Raw genomic sequence first — 26,340 nt, 5'->3', positions numbered from 1 at the left:
GAATTCCAGTACAATGTAGTCACAATTATAGTCGATCTGAATTCGCTCGATATACTCAATATACTTGAGAAAAGTCCATATACTCGTAAAAAGTCGACAAATACTCGACATACTCGAATGTAGTCCAGATATCTTATAATATAGTCAAGATATACTCGAATATTGTCGATGTCCTAGAATATTATCGATGTCATCGAATATTGTCCATGTCTTCAAATATAGTCGATGTCATCGAATATTGTCGATGTCATCGAATATTGTCGATGTCGTAGAATATTGTCGATGTCGTAGAATATTGTGATGTCATCGAATATTGTCGATGTCCTCAAATATTGTCGATGTCATCGAATATAGTCGATGTCCTCGAATATAGTCGATGTCTTCGAATATTGTCGATGGAATCGAATATTGTCAATGTCCTAGAATATTGTCGATGTCCTCGAATATAGTCGAGATATACTCGAATATAGTCTAGAGACACTCGAATATAGTCGAGAGACACTCTAATATAGTCGAGATATACTCGAATAAAGTCGAGATATATTCGAATATATACCAGATATACTCGATTATAGTCGATGTCATATAATATAGTGGATGTCCACAAATATAGCCGGCACCCTCGAATATAGTCGATGTCATCGAATATAGTTGATGTTCTCGAAATATAGTCGATGTTCTCGAATAGGCGATGTTTTCGAATATAGTCGATGTTTTCGAATATAGTCGATGTTTTCGAATATAGTCGATGTTTTCGAATATAGTCGATGTTCTCGAATGTAGTCGATACGTACTCGAAAATATACTCGAGCATACTCAGTATACTCGAATATGGTCGGAGATATATAATAGATCTGTGAAAGAGTTATGTACACTAGTGGTTGGAGTAAATACACTCACGGAATTTTGAAAACCGACACATTTTCTGTTTCGTGATTTACTGATTTTTTGTGAATTTTGCATGTATTTTTATATGGAAAAATGAGAAACTTAAATAAAACACAGAAACAGAAAATGTGTCCGTTTTCAAAATTCCGAGAGTGTATTTACTCCGACCACTAGTGTACATAACTCTTTCACAGATCTATTATATATCTCCGACCATATTCGAGTATACTGAGTATGCTCGAGTATATTTTCGAGTACGTAAAAAGATTCTAAAATTTTTGTTTTCTTATAATACCACTACTCATAAATATCCGGTGATTGGTACACTGACCCTACGCCATATATTCTGCTAGCGGGTGTTATTCACAATTTGTTTTTAAAATATGTGTTTCGTAGTTATTTTGTCCGGGGTTATTTTGTCCGAAAGGTATTTTGTCCGAACGCCCAATTTTGTTGATCCGAGGCGTAGCCGAGGTCAATAAACAGACGAAAACGAGACTTTTCAACTTTTTATCCCGAGTTATGTGATGTATTTGGCATGCTTTTGAAACCTAAACCACCAAATTTCTTGTTTTCCCTTGGTGTGTAATAAGCCTCTTTCGATCCTAGGGTCAACAAAAGCATGTAAATAGTACATTACTATGCAAGGGAAGTAAAGTGATATCTCGTATCCAGATGAGAAAAAGTATCCGAGGGCGGCAGCCCGAGGTACTTTTACTCATCGTGATACGAGATATCACTTTATTTTCCGTGTGTAGTACGACGTTTTACTATGCGAGTGATGTAAAGGTTATTGCCTATACATGTAATAGCCTTATTACATGCACCAGCATAGTAAAAGACTATTACTTCACTGAGAAAAAAGTTGACAGTTGCGTCCCCAGGTAATGTAATTTTTCATACAAAAATCACATTATCTGTGACAGGTACTGCTGTTTTTGTATGAAAAATTACATAACCTGGGAAAGATTATCTTCTGTCACAGGTAATAATCTGAAAACTTTTTTGTCAGTGTTTTAGTTGAAACGATCGCGTGACAAATTTCAACCAAGTCGAATTTATTGCATAGTTCTAACGCACATCAAGCATGTGTGGTACTCTGAATAAGTTATTATGACCACTTTTGCTTGAAGAGCGTTGGTAGTCCCTGAACGGAATGATAAAGTTGTTGATTGATGTTGAACGGTTCATGATGGAATCATACCACTCAGTAATTCCGATTCCGATTCAATCACAACTAAACGATCGGACGGTAAAGTATTTTACGACCACTTTAATCTTCATTCCTGACTACACAGGACTTAATTCAATTTACGTTGTTACACTACTACTTCAGCTCATCTGTAGCGTTCCCATTTTAATTGACAATGAAACAGAACAATCGTTGCAGTAAAGTAAATAATTTATTGAATAGTTGGAAGTTCGTTAAATTTGCCTTGTGAAGCGTGAACATACATATCAGTATAAGCCAGCAGCCGTTGATGCCTGCCTTATTATTATCGGTGTTGTTGGCTTACATTGTGTGTGCAAGCTCATTCTCTATATCCCCCTTAACATTGTACATTGATTGGGTCAAAGCCGATTAAAAGGTGTTTTTCCATTCAATACTGTATGAACAACAACATCACCGCAAACTGTCGTACACAGTTTGCAAAATGTAATTATTAATTTTCTATGGGAATTTCTGGTATAAATTGGATTGAATTCGCATAAATTTTGTATGGGAAACGAAAAGCTGTCTCTGGCTTTGACAACATTGTTTCACATTTTGCTATTTTAGTTTTCCGCCATGCCGAGCGGCTGTATTTTTTTGGGGAAAAGGGTACACGTATTTTGTGGCTTTCGGTGCGTGTGTAGTGTACACACGAAGCATTATCAGTTGTTGATGAAGCAGTTTTAATGAACTTCAAAATTTCCAACACTGCTAACAAAACGAATGTTTCGCAATTGAAACAGCAGGGGGCGTGATAGTTTTTCCCTATTTTAATATTAATTTCAGTCTGCAGAAATGTACTGCTGATTATGTCTCATGTTACACAGTTATTTCTAGAGCACTATCGAAAAGCAGCCTCACCCCACGTCCACTCACAACGAACGAAACGATAATTGGCTGTTTATCCTTTTATCTATTGATATGAAGTGGAACGCAGTGATATGAAGCGTGTGTCAGAAGGGTTTTCTATGAAACTATACTTCTATGCATGTGAATAGCAATTAGGTATTTGTGTTGACCCACTTTAATATTGTATGCTGACTGACCGACCAATTAATATTATTGGAAAATTAGGTAAAATTGTTTTTTTTTTTTTAAATAAATTTCTGATTTGAACAGAAAATAGAATGAAATTACGTCGGGGGACAAATAGAGTTTTCACTAATTAGCTTTTGGTGCTGCATTCTGCAGGTGCTGCAAACATTAAACCAAAAAATATTTTCGTTGCATAACGTTAATTTGCAATGAGTGTGGATTTTTGTTATGCAACGTCATGATAACAACGACTAGTTAATCCCGTTCATACTTGTTCATACTCCAGCGGATATCGATGGCTGGTAGGAATAGAAGTAACACAATCTGAAAACACGATGTCTTCATCGGCCGAGTTGGCTGGACATTTCTACACAGTCAATATCGTCAGTAGATATTATCGTTCAGAAAACGATACTATCGTCTAGAAAACGATATTATCGCATAAACGTTTTTTGAGCGATAATATCATTCCTGTCGATATAGTACAAATGACGTCTCTCCCATTTCCTAACGGTAATTTCCTATTTTCTCTCTGTTGAACCAACATCTTTTTTTGAAAAAGTAAAACCATTAAAGCCAACAAAAATGTGTAACATTTAAAGAAAAATTGGTTTTTTTAGTCTTAAATTATCCCACCTGTGCAGATTGTGTAATTTTGTGTAATCTGCAAAGGTTTCACCAAGTGGGATAAGTTGTGACTCAAAAACCAATTTTTGCGTGCCTTTACTGTTTTTAATCTTTTTTTTGAAATTAGTTCTGAGAAATCATCAAAAAACGAATATTTTTCCGCCCAAATGTGGGCTACAAATTTGCAAAGGGTTCATTGCTCTCAAGACGAATCGATACAACTCTAAATTGTAGCCTAGATTTGTGCGAAAAAATTACATATTTTCGATGATAACTTCCCATCCGCGTTCTTTTGAGAAAGTGGGATCATTGAGAAACCATCATTTAGTTTAAATAGAAAAATTGGGTCGGAGGTGATAACACTGCCCACTTGGAGGGATTCTTTTCAAAAACCGCTTACCGAAATCGCAGTCATTTCCTAATAGAAAAGTATTCGCCTCTAGAAGCCAAAATTATTTTTGCTCATTTATTTTTTCTAAAAACGTTAAGCGACCAAGAAGTCTGTCAACATTGATGGGAATTCTAGAAAAATGTACATTAGACACTTACACATAGATCAGGGTGTGATGATCAAATTAATTCACGCCATAAGTGCGCTCAGAATGTGAATTTTCGATGAATCGATGGATGAACCAATGAATTAAAAAGTAAATTTCAACGCATTCTTATATGAAAATAAAGTGAGTTGACCAAATACAAAGCTGCCTTCGATTTAGTTGTTGTGCGTTTCATTTTGAATTTGCAGCGGACTTATGGTGCGAATGATCTCGAACCCACACCTAGTGACCCTTTGTTTCTTTCCCAGTCATCATTTAAATCACGGTAGTCTTCCTGTCGCCTCCAGGTCAGGATTATCGATATTTTTAACGTTGCGAATTGGCAACGGACACATTAGACTATCTACGAGTAAGTGTTACATAGGAAGCGAATGAAGGAAAAATCATCTTGCTCAGCCGCGGATTTGAATACCTATTTTACACAAAAAAGAATTGTTTTTTTGCTCAACATTATTTTTTTATCCGATTAATTTTGCTTTATTTCGCAATCTTAACGAATTCGTTGAGCATGGTGCGATTGATTGATTTTCTCGAATATATTTATGCATCTCACTTGTTTGTTTACACGTACGGGTCCGCATAGCTTATGTTTATATTCAAATTTTAAGGTTAATTATTATTTCGTGATTTTTTAATTGCAACTGAACATGTGTGCATTTGTGCATTTTCATGTGCCTGATTAATTCGATTTTGGTTCTGCCACGTTGGTAGCAGCAATCAAATTCGAATAAACTGCCCGAAAGGCTTCCCATATGTCGTTTCACAGTGCTTTTCGTATGTATCACCATAATATGTGAACTCAGCTCTCCACGGGTCCAAAATTTCTTGCCACATTCTTTGCATACTGAAGACTTTTTAGCATTCGAATGGAGATTCAAATGTTTTTTCCGTACGTGGAATGTTAACCCGTTTCTTGATTTGAATTTGGTCAAACATTCGGTACATTTGAATGTAAAATCTTTTTTGCACGTGTTCAAGTGATTTTTCAGTTTTTCCTTAGCTTTTTGGAACACAATTCACATTCGAAACGTTTGTCATCTGTGTGAACGAACATGTGACGCGTAAGGCCTGAACTGGTTTTAAAATTTTTCGTGCATTTTTTGCATTGAAATAATGGTCTATTGTCGTTGTCGTTATGCATTCTTCGTTTGTGAAGTCTCAGGGTCCTGACAGTTTTGAATCTCGAAGGACATTCCTGGCAGACGAATAATCTTTCTTTAGCATGGATTTTCATATGTTCTTTCAGTAGTCTTAGCAACTTGAATTTTTTCGAACATTGAATTTCTTTGAACATTCGTAGCATTCGAAAGATATTTCTTCCGTGTGAAATGTCATGTGCTGCCTGAGTCCCGACTTATCCTTATGAATTTCTTTGAACATTTGCTGCATTCGATGAACCTGTCTTCCGAATGAACGAGCTTATGTCGTTTCAGGTCCGAGGTGGTTCCGCATTTTCTATCACACTCGCTGCATTCCAGGACCGTAGCTAGACTCGATTTTCAGGGTGTGCTCAGCTCCGAGGAAAAAAATAACATTTACAAATTCGTGGTATACCCTCCTGTTAAGTTATTCGTCTAACATTATGGGTCTAACACAAACATCATGACTAGTTAATAGGTTTGGATCTTTCGTTTCTGGATTTCAATTAAAGGTTTATAAATTCATCGACTGGCAGATGGTATGTAAGATCGACTCTCTTTTTTTGGACGATGTAATCCATGCTTCCACCACATACTTGGATCTTTTAAAAACGGCTTCAATTTTCTTCTTTCTTCTGCAAACCGTGCAACTCTTGACTCTTGACGTGTAATGGAAGCAAACTACACGATCAAAATTCAATGTTTGCCGTCTGCGTTTGGTCATCAAGTTTCATTTGCAATTACAATCAAATTGATCAGATGTGCATACGGTGTGCAGATCGACTTTGGTTCTTATGCCTTCGAATACTTAAAGGCTTGTTCAAGGTATTTTTTGGTCCGGCAAGACTCGCAATGTCTTTTAAATACGTTGTGGTCACAACTTTCTCTGTCACAACTCTTTGAATTTACGGAAAACAATTTTTTTAGCAGTTTATTGGGCTGTAGTCAACGAGTAACTACAGTACAGATACATATTGCAACCGGCTTATATAGACTTTTCTCACACACAATTGTATCCTCCGCGCAAAAGTCCATGCTTCATACGCAAAAAAAAGTAACATGGAAGATGCAAGATGGAAATTTATGGACGATGGGCTTTTGCAACATTTTGTGTATAATGAAGGATGGACTTTTGTGCGGAGGAACGTTTTGTGTATAAAGTCGATGGACTTTTGCGCGGAGGAGCGAATTGTTTTTGTGTGTGTATGAAGCATGGACTTTTGCGCGGAGAATGTTACTTTTTTGTGTGTATGAAGGATGGACTTTTGCGCGGAGGAGCGAATTTCTTTGGACATCTGAGGCATTTAACAACTCTTTCTTGCGTATGGACGAATCCATGTCGTCTCAGATCCGCGTTGGTTCCGAATTTTTTATTACACTCGCTGCATTCGAATAACTTTTCTCCGGTGTGGACACGCATTATATGCTCTTTCAACCTCGACTGGTGCTTAAAAATTGTTTGTAACATTTGTAACATCTATTCTCGGACGAATTCCCTATACATGAGACCGACACTGGTTTGGTGTCTTCGATAGTGATTTCCGATTTGTCCACTTGATTTGCAGGAACCGGACAAAGAATCGTTCTCCTTACGGGCATTGGTAGTAATCATCTCCAAGCGGAGGTTCATATTTCACTTTAATATCATCACATCCCATCAATTTGTGGTCCAAGTTCTCATCCATTTTTTTTCGCAAATGTCTTTTTGTTCCCTGGACACAAAATGGACCGAATAATATATCAGAGTTGGAAAAACTTTTTAAATTACGATCATACGATCAACACTCACAGCGAGTCTCAGATTGTTCACGTAGCTGTCTAAGCTTGTTGACAGTATGACAGTTGTTTTTCGTTTTGACGGTGACTGCGTTCAGTGCAGAACACCAAACGCAGTTCACTGGGGCAGCAATACTAGTAATACGAAAATATTTCGCTGAAGTAGATTGAAGTAAATATTACGAAGTCACTGTTAACACACTGCAGTCCCATTAGCCAGTCCACATGAGAGAAGACATGAGAGTATTGGCACTGAGTGCAAGAAAAGTACCATTTGAGTCGAAATTTTCTTTCGTATACTTGCACTGGTAATTTGACTTTAATTTACTTAAAAGCTCGATTTCCGATCAGATATCCTAAATGGCTAGCATTATGTGGTAGTGTCGTCTATTTTTCCATTTCCAATTAATAAAACTTTTGGATTGTAATTTTCTAATTGGTATCGTCGTCCGTTTTACTAGTCTTTCATTTCATTTGGTACCTATTTGGTCGACGCGTCGCGTTTGATGTGTTGAACACACAAATTGATGTAGCATTATAATGTTTTATGCTTGAATGTTTACCGTCATCGAGACGTGGAAAGCTTTAAAATAAACCGGCAATCAATCATTTACTAAATGGCTGAAGAGTTTGGTACACATGTTCGAGAAGAAAAAGCTTTTTGTGATGTGTAAATTATCCGATGCTCGTCTACAAGATATGGATAAACGTACTCCGGGTGTTAAGTGCACCCACCACCCACAAACCCCACCGAAATGTTCGTCATTCAGTAATATTTCATCATCTCGAATTACCCCAATTTCATTTAAGCTTTTCACACATGCCATCCGTTACACCACACCACGGCAAACAATCGAATTCACCATAAATCAATATGGAGCGGTGTCTGTGGAGATGGGAATGGATTGGGCAAATTTATTTATTTACAAATTTTATTTGGCAATTCGAGTGGTATAATTGACGAGCGATTGTTTTCGATCATTAAACTAAAAGCAATTTACATTTCTGGTTTATCAAATCAAGTGTTTACTGTTTAAAGGCTGCTGTTCTCTTGCTACAACAGACCAACATTTATAAATAAACCGAATGGTACGCTCGATTAATTTGATTGTTTGATTTTGGTAATCAATTATAGATAACTATTAGCAGAGCCTTCCATTCATGAATGAGTGCGTGCGATGGTATATTCAATTTTCGATAAGTCTAACATTTCTCGTTTCAACAATTTTTAAAAGTGGGCGTTGGGAGCGTTGGGATCGTTTTAATTTAGTAAAAGTGGAGCTCTTGTTATTCTCAAAATTGTCTATTATCTAGGTGAACTCTTAGAAACATTGCTTTTGACAGACGTCTGTTAAAACCACTTCTTTTTAAAAATAGCTTATACTTCAACGCTCATATAGGTCTGTTCGAAGGTTGTTTCAGCTGTCAAAACGCAATCGATTGAGACATAACCAAAAAATAATTGTTGACGAAATGTTCAGAAAGACACGTTGAGGTTATGACTCTGTGCTTCGATCAAAGTTCTGAAAGAACACGTTAAGACAGTTTCGAGTTGATTTGAGATTTGAGCTAGGGAATTTGTGAAATAAAAACGATGTTAGATAGTTGATTTCAAACCGCCAGCTCTTTCGCCCACAAATCACGGTCAATTACCTTAATGTTTCAAAACGTTTAACGTTTTCAGAGCATCTACATTGGTTGTTCTATTGCTCCATTTTAAAATATTTGAAATAACAAAAGAATCGTTCCATGTAACGTGATAAAGTGTAATGCCACTGGGGACTGTAATTGCTTTAATAACCTTTCAACCACATGTTTCTTCTCCAATTTTTTTTAAATACTTACACCTTGGGGACTATTGGTATTGGACGGGTTTGGGAGTGAGGGGCCCGTTCGATGTCTTAGACGGGCTAACGCACTCCTGAGGCCCTCCGTATTGTTATTGTCGGACCCCCGTTCAAGTAAAATACAACCACAAAACAACAGCTTGACACCGTTGTTGATCACTGGAAAAAAAAGAAAGAAATTTTTAGTCAAAAAGAATGATTTTTGCGACCCGACCTTACAATTTAAAATATTACTTTGCATGCTACAATGTAGCATTGCTACATACTTCGTGCAGCGTACTTTACATGTTTCAAGGACTACTTTCGACGCCCACAGCTAGTACAATCAATTATATAACTCGGGATAGAAACCGTGTGTTTACTGACTTCGGCTTCGCCTCGGATCAACAAAATTCACACGAACACTATATTGTTCAATTTTTTATCCCTAGTTATGTAAATAACTACAAAACGCTAAATATACTTCACCTATTCTGTTTTGACAACAGAGGCCACGATGCTATCTTCTTTCTTTTTTTTTATTTTTCAGACATCAAACCATAGAGGTAGACTACCTAGAGGAATTATGATCGAAATTCATTGAAAAATTATATCACACACACAACTAACACGAAAACGTCAACTTTGCTTTGCTTTTGACATTATGAGTCCCTTTACTTTTGACATTAGGAGTCCAGTGTACTGTCTCTACACGGAGCTGTCACCCACACATTCAAATAAATGATTTTTCATTTTAATTTGTCAGTTTGTTCTATTGAGAGGTAAAACTTTTCTTTCACATAATACAGTTCCTTTTGAGTAGGCGGATCTATGAAAAAATTCTAAATTTTACCAAGGTAAATATAGTGAGGAGGTAATGCCATTCAGACGCGCGGCCTAGCACATAAGTTCGATGCCAATGACATCTTTCTTTAAAATAGTTGACTACGATTTACTTGTATTTCACAAAAATATTTTCACTATCTCACAACAGATGGCCCGACTTTCCATTCCATTTTTTGCTTTCAACGAAGGCGATGAGATGGCGCTTGTATCGAACTTTCGTGCCACCGCACATCTGATTCGGTTATAATATGGCATTACCTTCACACTGTATTTACCTTGAATTTTACATTCACTACAAACGCAGTTCGTGAGACCGTGCAAAATGCATTAAAAATGACTGAAATGAATAAGAGTTTACATCAGGTTTACATCAAGCTAGAAAACTTTTTGACAGATGCTCATACATTTAATGTGAAAATTTGTCAATCATTTTGCATTAGGGCAACGCACTTCAAGTAAAAGTGCTTTCAATGACAGCTGCCGAATAGATTACTATTTTGTATGAAAAAATGTTCCAATTTTTTTACAGTGCCAAAATTTGTTCGATACACTGTCCAGTTTCAGTACCCTATTTGAAGTACCACTCATGCTTGCAGTGCGTTGATTGGGGCAATTCAATGGTGTTGTGATGTGGGGAACGGCTAGCTATCTAGGAAGTACAGAAGCTAGAAAATAAGATCAAAAGCTTATGTTTCTGAATCGAGGATCTCCGAAAACATTTTCAAAGAAAAGAAAGTCGTAGGACACCGGGAATACTCTCAAAACCGCCGTTCCTGCACCACCAATTCCCAAATCACATGGATTTGACCATTGGTCTATTTTTGAAGCACTTTTCAGAGATTTTTAACGAGTTCAATACTCATCCTATACAAAGCACCATCCGAATTCGTAATTAATAAGAGTAATGATGCGGTAGCTCTCGTTAATGTGGTAGAACTAATGGCAGATCTCACGTCGCGTAAAATTTCAATTATTACGTAAATAATAACACACAAGACATCCTTATTATCATACACTTAACTGTGATCCCAGTAAATTCCTCCTGTCTGGATACATAATCGCAATTAAATTACTGTGACTCTGACTAACAAGCAAAAGTCAACAAGAAATCCTCTTTCTCCGAGGCCTCTACTCTTTTAGTTAATGTAGTTTGTTACATGCCATCAGTGATCCATCTGATGTTTTATTACCATAATAAATCCTTTAATACCCAATTACTCTGACAAAAGCGATTTCATGCATATCTCTAGCCATATACAAATGTTGTAATACAAACGTTAAGCAAACACCTCAGAAATCAACTCAAATATTTTTGTTTATCCATATACACTGACTGGCTCCAGTGAGCAGTACATTGTATTGTATATTAGAGGTAGCGGTATATTCATTTCGTGTCGCTATAATCCGAAATATTTCGATAGATGGGGAATATCAGATAGAGCGAATTTAACCCTGCAAACACAATGTGTCTAATCAAAATAAGCTAAATGGAAGAAGAATGGATAGTGTGTGTATGCTCACAAAAGGAAATTGAGTTATCTGGAAAGAAGAAACGCACGAAAAAACGTAAAAAAATAAAAATCGAGAAGCTTTTCAATCAAGTCGGGATTATTTATGTATATTATTGTAACGAGTTCGATACGATCGCAAAGGAAGTAGTATCATCAAAATGTAATTTATTTTGTGGGGGAGTTATGACAACGGCACCATAATTCTCCGTTCAATGATGTTTTCGATTAAACTCTTCCTTTGTTTTGGTGTTGTTTAATTAAAAATTTGAAAATTTCTCTGGTTTATGTAAATTAGAATCAGTAGATCCGGGCGTTAGCTTTTAAAGCAATCCGTCGCAGTGACGGCTACAATGAGCGATGTTTCGTGGTTAATGTGGTTAACATGTATGTTAAAAGTAACAATTGAAGTAAAAGATTTCACATGAATTTATTCAGAAAACTTTGAATAAAAAAAGTGTTGAATTGACGTTTATATCGTAGCTTTGTAAGCCGAGAACACATCGTACTGACAGATTGCTTAAAGATAATATTGGTGATAAATACTGATTAAACTAACGTTTGAAATGTTGAATAAGCCTTGGTTGAAAAAAGTCCATGTTGGACACATTATAGGAAAACTCTACAGGCTGGCCGTCAGAATTTCTTTCAGTACTTCATTCTTTGCGCTCTATTTTCAGTTGATATAACTTCACTCTGGTAAAACATCCATGAAATGTCAGTCATGCAGTGAAGTTGGGGCACAAAAAAATAGAACGCAAATTTAAGGCGAATGTGCAGATTTTCACTGAGTTATATCAGTCACGGTGAACTTGAAAAAAAAAATTATTCGACCTCTCGTGAACAAGAAAAGTTTTTAGTGGTTTTTGTAGAGCGCAGTACCACGAGTAAGAATAAAAGCAAAATATTTCGATGGGATCGATGAGGTCGATTTTTCGTTATTTTGGGACCTGCGGGAAGCTTCAAAGACTGTTTGCACCCTACTGTAGTGGGACTCTTTCGATCACAAAAATATAGTTGCTGTTTAGCCTGAGGTCTAAGCTTTGCAACGATACCAATAATGATATTCAAACATCTTTTATGAAACAAAGTCATTCTACTAGGGCGCTGCGAATTTTCAAGGCTGCGTTATACGCGGATGATGTGCATTTTTTCTCAAAAAGTATTTTCAGTAATTTTGCATAATTTCAGGGGTAAATAAAAGACAAGCTCACCGTGCAGTGCCATCATGACAGTGAACGACAGAGAATTTTCAGTGGATCGTGCTTGATAAAAGCGAGCTACGAGCACAAACTGTTGACAAAGGCTATTTGACTTTTATTCCAACTTGGTTCGTTCATTGATACTTTCTCATATATTTGTTTATCAGTAATCAACGTTCGCAGCTACACATCGAACGGGAGTCGGTTCTGCTTAAGTTTTCTCTGTTATGTTGTCTGTAATTTTGTGTGGCAAAACATTTTTCAACTGATATTTTGTTGGGAATTTAGTCACAACATGAGCTTGTTGCACGTATTTTGTGTGCTTGGAGTGGTTTTTAGTTTAATTGGATGTGGAAAATTCGAAAGTAGAACTCCAACATGGGGAAACATTTCCGGTCAATATTTGTTCCAGGATCGAGTGACCAAAAGTCGAATTCCATTTTTCACACGTTCCGCGACTATTGAATATCCGGTGGTATGTTATGTGTCGCACGTACGGAAACAAATTAAGACAATTTGCTTGTTTTAACAGACGCATCCTGACGACAAGAGTAAACCAGTCTATCGGATCCTTCGGGGAATCGAACATGTTAATTTAGTGGATAAGGAGGAAACCGGGTGTGGTGAACCATTTGTCGAAATTGTAGAAGGTGGACTCTACTATCCGAATGCGAAAATCGAGGTAACCTCCGAACGAGGATGTCCATTAGATTCAGTGGTTTACTTCTATGGATCCAGATGATCGAAAAATTCAGAAAATAAAAATTTGGAAAATGTTGAAAATAATGAAGTAAAAGATTTTTGTTTTCATCCATCTGTTGATCCATCCACCTTTGATCGAAAGATTCAGTAATTATATTGCTTGCTGTCTGTGAAAAGTTGACAATGTTAGACATCAAGTATGAATTGGGATATTTTGAACTGTACAGAGTGTGTTGATTTACACCAATTAGTCTGGTCTACACCAAATTGGCAAATGACTTCTCAAGACCAAATGCTCCAGACAAGTCAATATGCACAAGCTGAGAAACTAGCTTGTGTGAACTCACAATCATTTACATGCCAATGATAGTACTCACAGTGCCAATAAACGATCTGTGTTAGTTTATATGCGCTCTGAAGTTAAACGGAATTCTTACGAGTATGTGAAACCAGTTTTATCAATTAGTAAACAAATTACTTCATGAAATGTTTTATTCAACCTAATCAACAGTGATGCTGATGTTGTGACTTTGATTCATTGAAATAAATAAGCTCAACAAATAAACACAGTGTGCGACTGTCTACGTAATGATTTTTTGATGAAAATTTTCAGTTGGAGATTCAACGCTTTAATAGTAAAAGAATCAATTGCTTGGTTAACGGTACTTCCATCTTAGTTCATTGGTACGTTGCTAGACAATAACACGTTTCGCATTTCGGTAGCCCTTCGGTAACGTTAACAAAAGCAGTATTGACGGATTGAGCTGCAAAAACAGTACTAGTCGGTTTCCACGACACACTGATTTCAACAATAGAGAAGAGCTGGAGTAACGGAAAATGCTTGTTTGGGACGCGACCACAAGAGACACATTGGAACCAACGTCAGCAAATGGACCAGGTAACACACGAAGAACGACAATTCGGAAATATATATCACACACACAACGACAACAATTTTTAATCACAACGCAAAATAAAGAGAAGAGACATTAAAAGGCACATTCAAAAAGGAAGGGGACATTAAGATTTTCAAATATCTGCATGGATTTATTCCGCGCGCTTTCTTTGAACGTAAGTTACGTTACACATAAGATTCTTACACTCTTATCTACCCTATATTATATCGATGTGATCAACTGAAGCAGATTCATGCTGAAATATCACTGCCTCTGACTGTTATACTTCAATAAAAAAAGAAGAGTTGTTATTCTTGCAATCTACTATTAACACGAATGCGATGAGCAAGGTTAGCTTGTGCCGCGATAAACAGAAATCGGAAAAATTTTAAGAACCAAAAAAAAAAACACGAAAAACTAACAACGATTTCACCCACCAGCAGATACTCCAATAAATTGGTATATATTACAGCGTGGGTATTTTTCTTCATTGAAGCGATTACAGTCAATAAACATTAATCCCATCAAGTATCCATTATGCCATCTAATTAAGGTAACATTTGGGCACTTAAGCTCCGTTTTGTCTATAAATAAAAGAGATGTTGAGAGCAACTATGGCCATCACTACGGCTTTCGTCTTCATATATTGTGCCAGTGCGAAATTTGGCACAAGATATTGACATTGACACACACTATTTTCGAGAGTTTTCATCCAATCGGTATGAATCAAAAGATGAGTATACAGTTCGAAAAGACATGAAAAATGCTTGCAAAATCAGAGTTTACATCAAGTGTGAAAAATAGTTTGACATTTGGCTCATATATTATCTGTCAACATTTTTCACCCTTGACGTAAACTCTGATTTTGCAAGCATTTACTTGCATTTTTTACGATAAAATATTTGAGTCGACACGTTATGCTATAGGCTAGTACACATCGTGAAAGATGCATGAAAAATGCAAGGTTCTGAAAGAACAGGTTAAGACACTTTCGAGTTGATCACGAAGGCGGTGTGATAAAATTTTTCCTGTAGCGCCAACTAGGTTTGGAAAATTTTATATGACGATTTCAACTTAACAAAAAAAAAATGTTTTCAAGTTGACTTTTCAAACATTATACATGAATTATCAAGATTTGTGTTTCACCCGCCTTCGTAAGTGTCTTAATCTGTTCTTTCAGAACCTTGGAAAAATGGACCCATGCAAAATATGACATAAAATGTATGAGTTATCTGCCAAATCTGCAAGCTCGCTGTAAACCTGATGTTTACACTGTGCTTGCTAAATATTTGTCATTTGGCTCATACATTTTCTGTCATATTTTGCATGCATTTTGCAGCGGTCGATTTTGCATGCATTTTTCACGAACTGTGTACTCATCTTATGTTTCAGCCCTTTCAGCATTCCGTTGAATATTTCTATGGACTAGTACTAATGCTAGTACGTATTGGAGATGCACTGTAGAGCGCGCCACGTTCCTATGAAAAAAGATGGAGCTTTATAGAGATGAGCGGGCCGACGTTTTTTCAATACCCGACCCGACCCGGCCCGATCCAATTTTTTGAACCCGAGCCCGACCCGACCCGAGACTTTTCTCTTCGCGGCCCGACCCAACCCGACCCGAAAAAATCATCGGCCCGACGTGACCCGACTTTTTTTTACTATAAGAAATTTAATGAAAAATCATTTTCTACGCATAAAAGCTTTGCAATAATCTTATACGCGAAGTAAAATAATAAAATAAGTTAGTGTTTCATGCTTTATAGGCTTTTATTGGCTTACTTTAAATTTGTATTTCTAAGTCGGGCCGGCCCGAATTTTTGTTTTCAAAGCCCGACCCGACCCGGCCCGAATGAATTTTCAAAACCCGGACCCGAACCCGATCGGGCCGGGTCGGGTCGGGCCGATGTATTTCGGGCGGCCCGCTCATCTCTAGAGCTTTAGCAAAGATCACGAGTTGTCATCTCTAGAGACCTTGACGTATCGTGATCTCTGCTAATGGTGTTTCCATCTTGCACCTAAACTGCCAATACACTCGATTCAACGCAAACTCAAGAAAAAAACCAAGTGTCTGCTGACCTATCTAATTCCATTAGATTCAGCAAACATCTTAAACAATACGACGAATATGCATGTCCTTTCAATTTAACCAAATAGTTACCCCCTCGTATTTCTACCTTACATTTTACGTAATATCATCGACCACAAACCACACAGCTCAGCTCCAGTTGTCTGTTGTGGCATGTAGATTCGATTAGATAGTATCTCTGTGGGGAATGAAAAGCGGTTGGTTAGTACATAACCGATGTTGAAATCCGGCAAAATGTGATAAGATAACGGTAATTTTACTTTTGTTTATAAACGAAAAATAAAATGTTGCGTTGCGTTCTGTTATTGTTGTACCGAATTAGGTCAGATTATAAAGGCATGGTGAAACGAATCCGTTTTAATTTTGTTTAGATGTATTGCATGGACTTAATATATTGCCAGTATCACACAATGAAGTTTACCCAATTACCACTCATGCAATGAAGAGGCAAAAGCTTACATTTTGGGGTTAGAAAAAAGTCTGTTTGTTGTGTATCAGAGTCGAATGAACTGGTTCGAATGTCTAATTTTCGCTGAATCGTTCGTTGCTCTTTTGTGTGAAAGTATGTTGCAAAAAGTTTCTTGATTATTTTGCTGATCATTCTCCACGCCATATCTCTAAAGTTTCATCTATTTTTTTCGCACTAAACTCAAACAAATATTGCTGAGCTACCAACACCAATCGAGTCATTCTTTTTTGCTATTAAAAGTTTTAAGAAAGTTTTTCCTAAAAAATAACTTTGATTTTCTACCTTCCTACATTCGTTGTCATTTCCAAGAAGGGATATGTAACGAAGAGTCTTGCGACGTGCCGCTAGTTTTACAATTTTGTTCCAATCGTCTCAATAGAAAACAGCGTAAGCAGCAGTAAGTGTTAAGCCGACGCACTTCAAGCAAAAGTGCGATTATTGACAGCTACCAAATAGAGTACTATTTTGTATGAAATTTTATCCCCACTCTTTTTACAGTGCCAAAATTTTGTATGTAGCACTGTCAAGTTTCGGTATCCTATTTAGAGTACCACTTTTGCTTGAAGTGCGTTGGTTAAGCATATAACACACGAGACATTGAAAACACGTGAATTGTGTATGAAAAAGCAAAGAGCACGAGCTGTCGTTTTTCCACATATTTTTGAAGTATCGCGATCTTTGCTAATAGAGTTGCCAGCCTACACCTAAGAGTTCGTACAGAAAATCTATTTTTTCGTCGTTCAGTGAACGCGCTGAGTTATTGAAAGTAAATTGTGGCAGCTTTAATGGCGATGTAAACAAATTTTTATTTCATTTCAATATTTGAACCCAATTTGTCGATTGAAAATAAACACTAATAAACATGACATTAAGTCGAGCAACATCCATCTGGATCTTCCAATTTTGGATAAATTTATTGAGTTCGAAATTCCAAAAATTTTGGTCAGAATCTAAACGGATGTGTTTGAATTTTGAACTCCATAAATTTATCCCAAAGTAATTGCCTTAATGACAACTTTCACGGACAAGTTATTTCTTCTCAAACAGAATCGGTCGTGAAGAATATAACCTCACAGTTAACTTTGACTGGATTAATTGAGCTACAAACATTAACGTTACCAATACCCTCTCTAGCAACTTGAGCATCATGAATACTTTGATTAAGGTGGTGAAAGAATCAAGTAGCCTTTGAAACTTACATGTACATCACAGCGTATTCAGTCAAATGTAGAATAGTGTTTGTATAATACAAAGAAATAAGGTGTGAATTTGACACCGGAAGCTGAGAGTTTGTTTGCTAGAGAGTGTATTGACGTCACTGAATGAAATAGAATTTCTGTACGAGCGTTAAAGTCTCAGTTAAAAATCGCCAGGGCTGCATTTGTCAATGAATATTATGACAAAAGCCAACGTACTTCAAGCATGAGCGGTACTCTAAATAGAGTACTGAAACTCGACAGTGTGTGGTAAAAATTTGCACACAAAACAGTAGTCTAATTGAAAGCTGTCACTACGACCTGACGCAAATGAAAATCTAGATTCTTTTATTTGGATATTTCACACCTTGTAACGTACACGTATCCAATTTTACCATGCAAATGGAATCTGCCCACCCTATATAATCATTGCATTAGACGTAACAGACAACTAAATTAATTGCATCCCGAACGACGTGTCCGATAAAACGGAAATTGCAAGGTCCCGAAAGGATTTTGGGTCACTGATGCGCGTTTATATAATAAAAACGCATCGACACAAAGCCAAATTCTGTTTTGCTGTTGCTGATTTTTTTAATTTGATTACTTCCGCTAAACAATTTTCATGAAATTTTCCAAACTGCATTACCGTGTGATGAACATTGTATACAGTTTTTTTGCACAACGTTTTAAAAGCAAACAGATAGCCCAACGATAATTGGATTTTGTTCTCAAAATGGTTAATGTGTAAACTTTAAAATCCATTAATCAACAACAGCGAGATCACCTTTTTGAAGCTTTCAACAATTTTTCGTTTTAATTAGTTTTCAACAGTTCAATTTTAAGTTCATTTAGCTTTTGTGGTGCCATACATTGATTTTACGAGTGAAATGTAGCTTTTAGATATGGAGATAATCCAAAATGATGCACATTGCGGCACAAATGCGTTTAATGTCTGGTTTAATTCAATTCTGAGCAATTAGACGGTTTCATCATTCTCATTACAATGCCCTTAAAGTTACACAAGCTAAACGAAGTCTCCCTGTTGTAATTTAGTATTTTGAGAATTTTGAGTCATTTTATTGCAGTTAGTGTGTTACACTTCTGGCGTGAAGTTAGTTAAGTACAAGGTAGTGGAAGTAGGTAATAGTGTGGAAGTAGGTAATGCCATATATAACCTAATCAGATGTGTGGTGGGACGAAAGTTCGATACAAACGTCATTTGAGAAGAGTTATGCACTAACTGTCACAAACAGACATTTTTCTAAAAAAAAAAAATCGATTCTTGCATATATCTCATCATTTCCTTCCTTCGTTAAAAACAAAAAAATGGAATAGAGACACTGGCCATCTGTTGTGAGATAGTGAAAATATTTTTGTGAAATACAAGTAAATCGTAGTCAACCATTAAAAAAAAGATGTCATTGGCATCGAACTTATGTGCTCGGCCGCTCGTCTGAATGGCATTACCTCCACACTATATTTACCTTGGTTAAGTAGTCATTAATGTTTAAAATGGAGGTAAATGTGTCAGTTTGTTCGTGAAAATGTTTGTCTTAGCTGCTGCAACCGAATTAAGACAATTTTCGTTTTTTCAAATGAGAATGTGAAAATTAATCCGTTAAAGTGTTGTTGTTCGTCTAAAATTGAATGCAAAGACGAACGGATGCAAGAATGAGCAGAAGAATTATGAACGGATACGATAATGAACAGATGAACGGATGTGCGGCTGTGTCAAGGTCAGATCTGTTAAACTTGTTCAATTAAGATTCTCGACACTGACGAGTCCCCCTGTGAACTGTTTCCAAACACGATTCTCTAGCTACTCTGGGGAATCACAAACCATTTTTAATTTTTGCTCGATTGGACTATTATGACGATAATAGCTTAGGCGTTCCCTCTTGATATTCGTGTGTGAATTTTACAGCTGATATGAGTGCTATAAAGAATTGAATCGTGAACGGTACGACGACATAGTAAATACACAGGAAGGAGCTGTTCATTTTCGAGAGTCAATTACTCAGAGACCTAAACAGAAGCAGTTGAATTTATCGAATGAACTTACAATGAATTTAACCCTTCTGTAAATATCCTTTGCTCTGCACTTACAGACGGGATGGCTAAGTCGTTACGTTTCCCGTGTCAGACAATTGCACATGGAATTTTTCTAGCGATTATATCGTTCTAAAGTACACTCAAATTTCAAAATTTAACTAGTTGCAGTGAGCAAGGTGTTTGCAACGATGTTCACACTGAATGACTCGTAAGACGTAACCTAAATACGACTAATTTTGGTGCATGTGTAGCCAAGGTTTAGGCGAGATATCAATAAGGTACCGAACTTCGAGGCATTGTTCGGAAGTCTCATTAAGCCGATGGTCGAGACTGCACTTGTTATTGGCCGTAAAAGGTCGCCTAGGTCTCGTCATGTTTACCGGCGGCATTTTTAAATTGTTGCAGACATTCGTTTAAATTCCGATATAGAATATTCAACTCTTCTCACTTCCTTGTGCTTTTTATTTATTCATTCGTTCTCATTTACACCCTCCTCCCATGGGTAAACATTGACTTAACGATTACGTTGGATATTTATGCTCTTAACATATTATCGACGAAATTATGCGGTTAATATAATGTCCGTTAATTGCATAATAACGAAAATGTAGAACGACTCAGGCGATAAATCATGAAGAAGCGCGATCGATTAATCCGAGAATGAAAATTTATAAAGTGAAGTACTACTACTACAACCACTACTACTACTACTACTACGTCTCCACATTGTTTGACACAGAAATATGAATATAAACGAAAAATGAAAAGAAAAATGACAACAGAACATCTAAGGAATCTCATTGAAACGACATTATAATGCATGAACTCAAAAAAAAGGATATTTCTCTTTGGCTACTTTACCTTTCTCATTGGAAAATTATGAAAATCACATGTTCACTTTTTACTCTGTGTATTTATTTACATAATACGGCTACAAATAAATGGAACTTTTTCGGTCGACAGAAAAATGGATAAGGAAAAAAATTTCCTTTTCGTTCTGTTCTTTTTATCCTTTTTATTTTGTGTGCCGATTCTCACTGTACACAACAATAGGCTACGAGTTTTCTTATATATACGTAATTTCGTACAATAAAACCACCCGTTACTACTGGTATTTTTTACTATACTATACACTCATGATTTTCGTTCGTAATGCGGTGTCTCTTCAGGACAATATATATTTCTGAACATTCATATAACCCGAAATACGATTTCTATGTTATGCACACAACTCGGCAGGGGTGTAACTTAGAACAATTTTTGATTTTTGTACCAGCCCTGTAGAATGTTGTTCAAAAACATCGAATCGTTTTTTAATTTTCTGAATTTCTGAATTTTCGGCAACAACGATTTTCTGTTATAGTAACTTTTAATTGTCTTCGGCAATTGCCTAACATCGATGGTATTTTACGACAATTTTTATGGTAAAGTGGTACACCCGTGAGGCATACACTAACACACAAACAAATCTCTTTTTATACTTAAGAAGAAGAAAAAAAACTGGGTTATTGCACTTTGAGTTATCATTCAATGGGTTTTTCCCATGAGTTTTTTCACCGCCGATTCTGTTTTTTTTTTCGTTTCGAAACGGAAATATATTTTTTTTCTCGTTATACACGTATTGTTAACGAATAGATAGTGCAGTGTAAGGTGATGATGTTTCGCACGGAAATTTAATTTAGATCGAAAGTCTAGACGCATCGAAAAATGGGAAACATTGCTACTACCATTTCTACAACAGTAAAAAGACTCGAGACACGGAAAAGAAATGTTTGTTTTTAAAAAGAAAAGTATCCGCTCAATCAGGTGTCGACCGCTTTTGGTTGTAATCGGTGTTCAACTGAATTGATGTGCTGCTGTTAAAGTTTAAATAAATTATGCTTTTATGCGAAGGGCATGCGCCCCAGTCAAAGGCTCTCTCGCTCTCTATTATCTTTTCTTTTTCTCTTTTTCTGCTGTTTTTCTTTACTATTTTGTTTTCGAATTACTTTCGTTGGTTTTGTTTTGTTACTGCTGTTTTCTATTGATTATAGAGAAACTGCTTGGAAAGCTTTTGATATGTTGGGGAAAAGAATGTTACGATAACATATGATTATCGTTGGGTAATTTCAATCGTTTAACGGTCTTCAAACAGAACAAAAAGATGAAAAGGTTTCACAAATTGAACTGGTAGTCTGTATATATACTAGAAACTTCTGTAGATTATTCGAACTGCTTGTAGTTGATATGATTGTGAACTTCGAGCATGGGAAATTTAGCTATTTATGCTAAGTGATAAATGCTTTTTCAGGTGCGTAAAAAAACAAGCTGCACTCAAAAAATGCAACGAAAATTCGAAAAAAAAACATTGATTCGCCGTTCCTTCTTTGCAGACGCAGCCTAAAGTTTAATTCAAACGATTTTTTTTAAACGTCTTTGAAGATAAAACATTACCCATAGTCCAACACGAAATTCTCAGAATGAAAAGATGACTTGAATGTCGATTGTTCGAAGATTTCGCGAATTCAATCTTAAAAACCGAAATTCTATTAAAAAGACTCGACGAAACGTTTTATTTTTGCAATTCAATTAAATTCGTGTTATGGTTTGATAAAGATGAAAATTGATTGTTATTCGATGTCTGCTACATTCTTGTGAAGGCATAGTCCGGCTACCTTGCTCGCTGTGCTCGAAAAAAATGCTTCAGTGCTACCAACAACACGATCATTCAATTGACCAAAAGAATTGGGAATCTGAAAACCAAAATAAGCTGTCATGTACATATTCTATAACGACAAGTCGTAGAACCACCGCTGAAACACAATTCTAGTCTAATTAAATATTAGGGGTAACCATAATGGTAAAGTTCGTAAGTATGGCAATTTCGTGAACTTTTGACATTTCTCCCATATATTTTATGTCAAAATTGAAATATGTACAAAAGTGAATCGATTGTTCGCAAAATTAAGAAAACTTAAAAGTAGCTTAAATTTACCTACTGTAAATTTGAAGTGATGTTGGTATCGTTTCAGGTCTTCGTTTCGAAGACGCTTTAACCACAATGTGGCGGAAACATTTTTGAATCGAGACATAATAGTGATAACGGATTGAAAGTGATAACGGAAATAAAACACAATTGAACTTTGTCATCGACTATCGAATGACCATTTTCATTTAGAAGACTTGTTGGAATTGTTCCCAACCACTAGGCCCCATCTTTTGGATGGGTCAGATCCCTTGACTGACTGACTACTTTTCTCAAGAAGATTTTTGTAATCCGAGCAAAAAAAATCACTCTAAAAGTATATAAACGTATACCAGGGTATGCGTACCCTACTTTCGATACAAAACACGTATATGAGAAATTCCAGCACTTGATCATATACTGGCTCATACGTATTTTCAGTACTTAAGAGGCATCGATGATTTGCTGAAAAGTATACATTTGGGTGATTTTTAAATACTGTCTTTTGGTGATATATATCCACCAAAATTATCATTTTTCAAGTATGTACGACCGCAATAACGACCACGAATGTGTTAGCTTTCAACATAAAATAGATTTGGTTGTAGCAGTTTGACTGAGCAGTTTATGAAAATTTCGGTACACTGGTCACTTTTTTCAGAACTGGTCAAGTGACTACAACCAAATCTACTTTCTGTTGAAAGCTAATACATTCGTGGTCGTTATTGCGGTCGTGTGTTTTGAAAAAAGGATTCTGATGAAAAGATACCATGAAAAAGGCAGCACGAGATACAGACCCTGGAAAGAGGCGAATTTCTTGCTTACATATTGAATAAAAATGAAAATGAGATGAAAATTTTTTTCTTATCATCGAATAAAGATATTACACACACAAAATTTTGGAATGAATCCTAGAATATTACTCCAGTATATTCCATTAACGAGCTTAACCCAAAAATGTCTTTCTTAGTGGGATAATTGTCTTTTGTGGACCATTAAGAATTACTCAACTAATAACACGATAATATCACGGGACGATACAAAAATTCTTTTAGGAATATCTCTGAGATCCCCCGACCGTCATAGCCCAACTTTGAACTTATCATCGGGAATTCCCCGTCAAATAAAAAAAGTTTTTGAAATCCGTTGAGGATTACGTCAAGCTATCGTGTTATCTCGGAACGAGACAAAAATTCTTTTGGGAATATCTCTAAGATCACCAGCCCGTTACGACCCATCTTCAAACTTAGCCTCAGCAATTTAATTCCCCGTCGATTAAAAAAAAGTTTTTGGAAATCCGTCGAAAACTACTCGAGTTATCGTGGAATCAAGCGACCAGACAAAAATTCTCTTGAGAATATCTCTAAGATCACCCGTCTGTTAAAGTCCATCTTCGAACTTAACCTGAGGAATTTAATTCCCCGACAGTTTTTGGAAATCCGTCGAAAACTACTCGAGTTGTCGTGTTATCAAGGGACGAGACAAAAATTCTTTTGGGAATATCTTTAAGAACACCCGACCGTAATAGCCCATCTTCGAACTTAGCCTCATTAATTTAATTCCCCGTCGATTAAAAAAAAAGTTTTTGAAAATCCGTTGAAAATTACTCAAGTTATCGTGTTATCAACGAATCATCAAAGTGTGACAAACATTTTCTGTATTTAAGGTTTTTGGTCATACATTCATGCATTTTCAATCATAGTAGTGATCATTGTGTGACAAACATTTTAGGGTGTTTATCATCCGTAAGACCCATGACTTTCAGTCAAGGGAATTAGGATTCAATGCGTATACTTACCATGGCCGTTGCGTCGTAAATTGATAACTGTCTTAGAATTGTAACGTAAGCGACGTAGATGCCGCGTTCTAATTCGCTAGTGGTGGGTATTTCCACTTCAGTCAAACAAGCCACTCCGTTTACAGCATGCAAAACTTTATGAATACTATCCTGAACATAATAGGTGCAAATATCCCGTAGTGAATTATTGGCAACTTCATTTGACAAGCAGAAGTCCGTCGCCAATTCCTTATGATTTTCTTTGACTCGTCTCACTATGTCATCGACACAGCGGTCTGAACTCACGTACGTGGCATAGACTTGCGTCTGCAAAAGGGTACGAACGATTTGAATCCGTTCAATACCCTCCCTAGCAACCAAACTACAATTATTAAGGTGGTAGATACGTTTATGAATCACTGCTACTTTGTTCGCTCGTGTTGTTGTTGTTGTGTTTAAGCCATATTAAAAATCAGCGTTTCTCAAACTTATTTTCCCCCCTAAGTCGATTTTTTGAGAGAGTTTGGATGCTAGAGAGAGTATTGATCCGTTACATTATTCTCAAAAAAAAAATCGCTTACTTGTTGCATGAGAGTAAATACAAAGATAGCGATAAATAGTTGAACAATGGACGCCATATTAACACTGAGGCTATCACAACAGCTGAATTATTGCAACTAATTAAATGGTCACTCATCAGACCGTTTTTGATTAATTTAAAATAAAATTCCAGTTTTTACAAAAACTCGATTTCATGCAAACAGGATTCTTCAGTTGAAGTGATCTCGTTTTTGGTTTTGGGTAAACAATACCTATAACATTGAACATACAATTTCTGTCGTCTGTGACAGTATTTGTTGCAGTGATAATTTAAAGGCGAAGTAATAGATAGGGCATCGCTCATAGTATTTAACATGGCTAGAGGGCGGTAAAGTGCACTTTACCTCACTTTTTGTGACTGTGACCCACTAGTAAAATGTGTTACGTCACTGTGTGTAAATGCTTGTTTTGGCAAGTGTGAGATTTGCGGAAAGAGCCGAAGGCGACATTAGACTTGTTAGAAAGGTAATTTTCATAGCTTTCAAATGACATCAAATTTGACCATATTTTTCACTGCAACTGGATTTGAGGAATAATTTTCGGATGTTAAAAATGAATTTGCCAAGGTATCGAACAACTGAGATTCAAGCCACATCTGATCCGAATGATCGATGGCTCTATAGAATCGTTAGTCTCCCCTATCAGTTTTGTGGAACAACTTTTCTCTGGTTGTCTTTTTATTTTTGGCAGTACACTCTACTGTAAAAGTGAGCTGTGTCGCACGTTGAAAAATATTTATTTGTGAACTCAAAGTTGAATTATTTCGCCACTGAACAGACGATTTATTTGGAAGCAAAATAAGGCTCATTTGAAAGCCACTGGAATTACCTTTCGATTGACACTATGACCTGCTTAAATATCTGACTGACAATTTTCGAAATATTTTTTGACCTTGGGTCAGTGTCGGGGCTCCGTGAGGTTAGGGGTATCGAACTTCTTTGTACTTTATCTTATACCCTCATCTATTCCTTACGCAACAAAAAAACATAGCTAAC

General features: G+C 36.4%; 2 protein-coding genes and 1 long non-coding RNA gene across 3 annotated transcripts in view; 1 reads left to right on the top strand and 2 right to left on the bottom strand.

The window, feature by feature from the left end:
• Nucleotides 1-21,059, bottom strand: part of LOC119084935 (ras-related protein RSR1) — a 147,108-nt gene extending 126,049 nt beyond the window's left edge. The window contains exons 1-2 of the mRNA XM_037195074.1: nucleotides 20,886-21,059; nucleotides 9,081-9,241 (exon numbers count right to left, since the gene is read on the bottom strand). The gene's annotated coding sequence lies outside the window, so the exon portion shown is untranslated. The remainder of the gene's footprint in view (nucleotides 1-9,080; nucleotides 9,242-20,885) is intronic.
• On the top strand, nucleotides 12,779-14,057 carry LOC119084948. Its single transcript, XR_005089176.1, has 3 exons — nucleotides 12,779-13,092; nucleotides 13,150-13,981; nucleotides 14,043-14,057. It is a non-coding gene; the product is annotated as an uncharacterized LOC119084948 (long non-coding RNA).
• Nucleotides 21,060-22,562: 1,503 nt separating the features above from the next.
• LOC119084947 lies at nucleotides 22,563-25,462 on the bottom strand. Its single transcript, XM_037195094.1, has 3 exons — nucleotides 25,330-25,462; nucleotides 24,767-25,072; nucleotides 22,563-22,756 (listed from the first exon to the last, which is right to left on the bottom strand). Exons 1-3 carry the CDS (start codon nucleotides 25,381-25,383, stop codon nucleotides 22,634-22,636), a joined length of 483 nt encoding a protein of 160 aa, XP_037050989.1. The 5' UTR covers nucleotides 25,384-25,462; the 3' UTR covers nucleotides 22,563-22,633.
• Between the last annotated feature and the right edge of the window lie 878 nt (nucleotides 25,463-26,340).

This window comes from Bradysia coprophila, unplaced genomic scaffold, assembly GCF_014529535.1.
Source record: "Bradysia coprophila strain Holo2 unplaced genomic scaffold, BU_Bcop_v1 contig_94, whole genome shotgun sequence".
Lineage (NCBI taxonomy): Eukaryota > Metazoa > Arthropoda > Insecta > Diptera > Sciaridae > Bradysia > Bradysia coprophila.
This window is presented reverse-complemented; position numbering and strand designations above follow the sequence as displayed.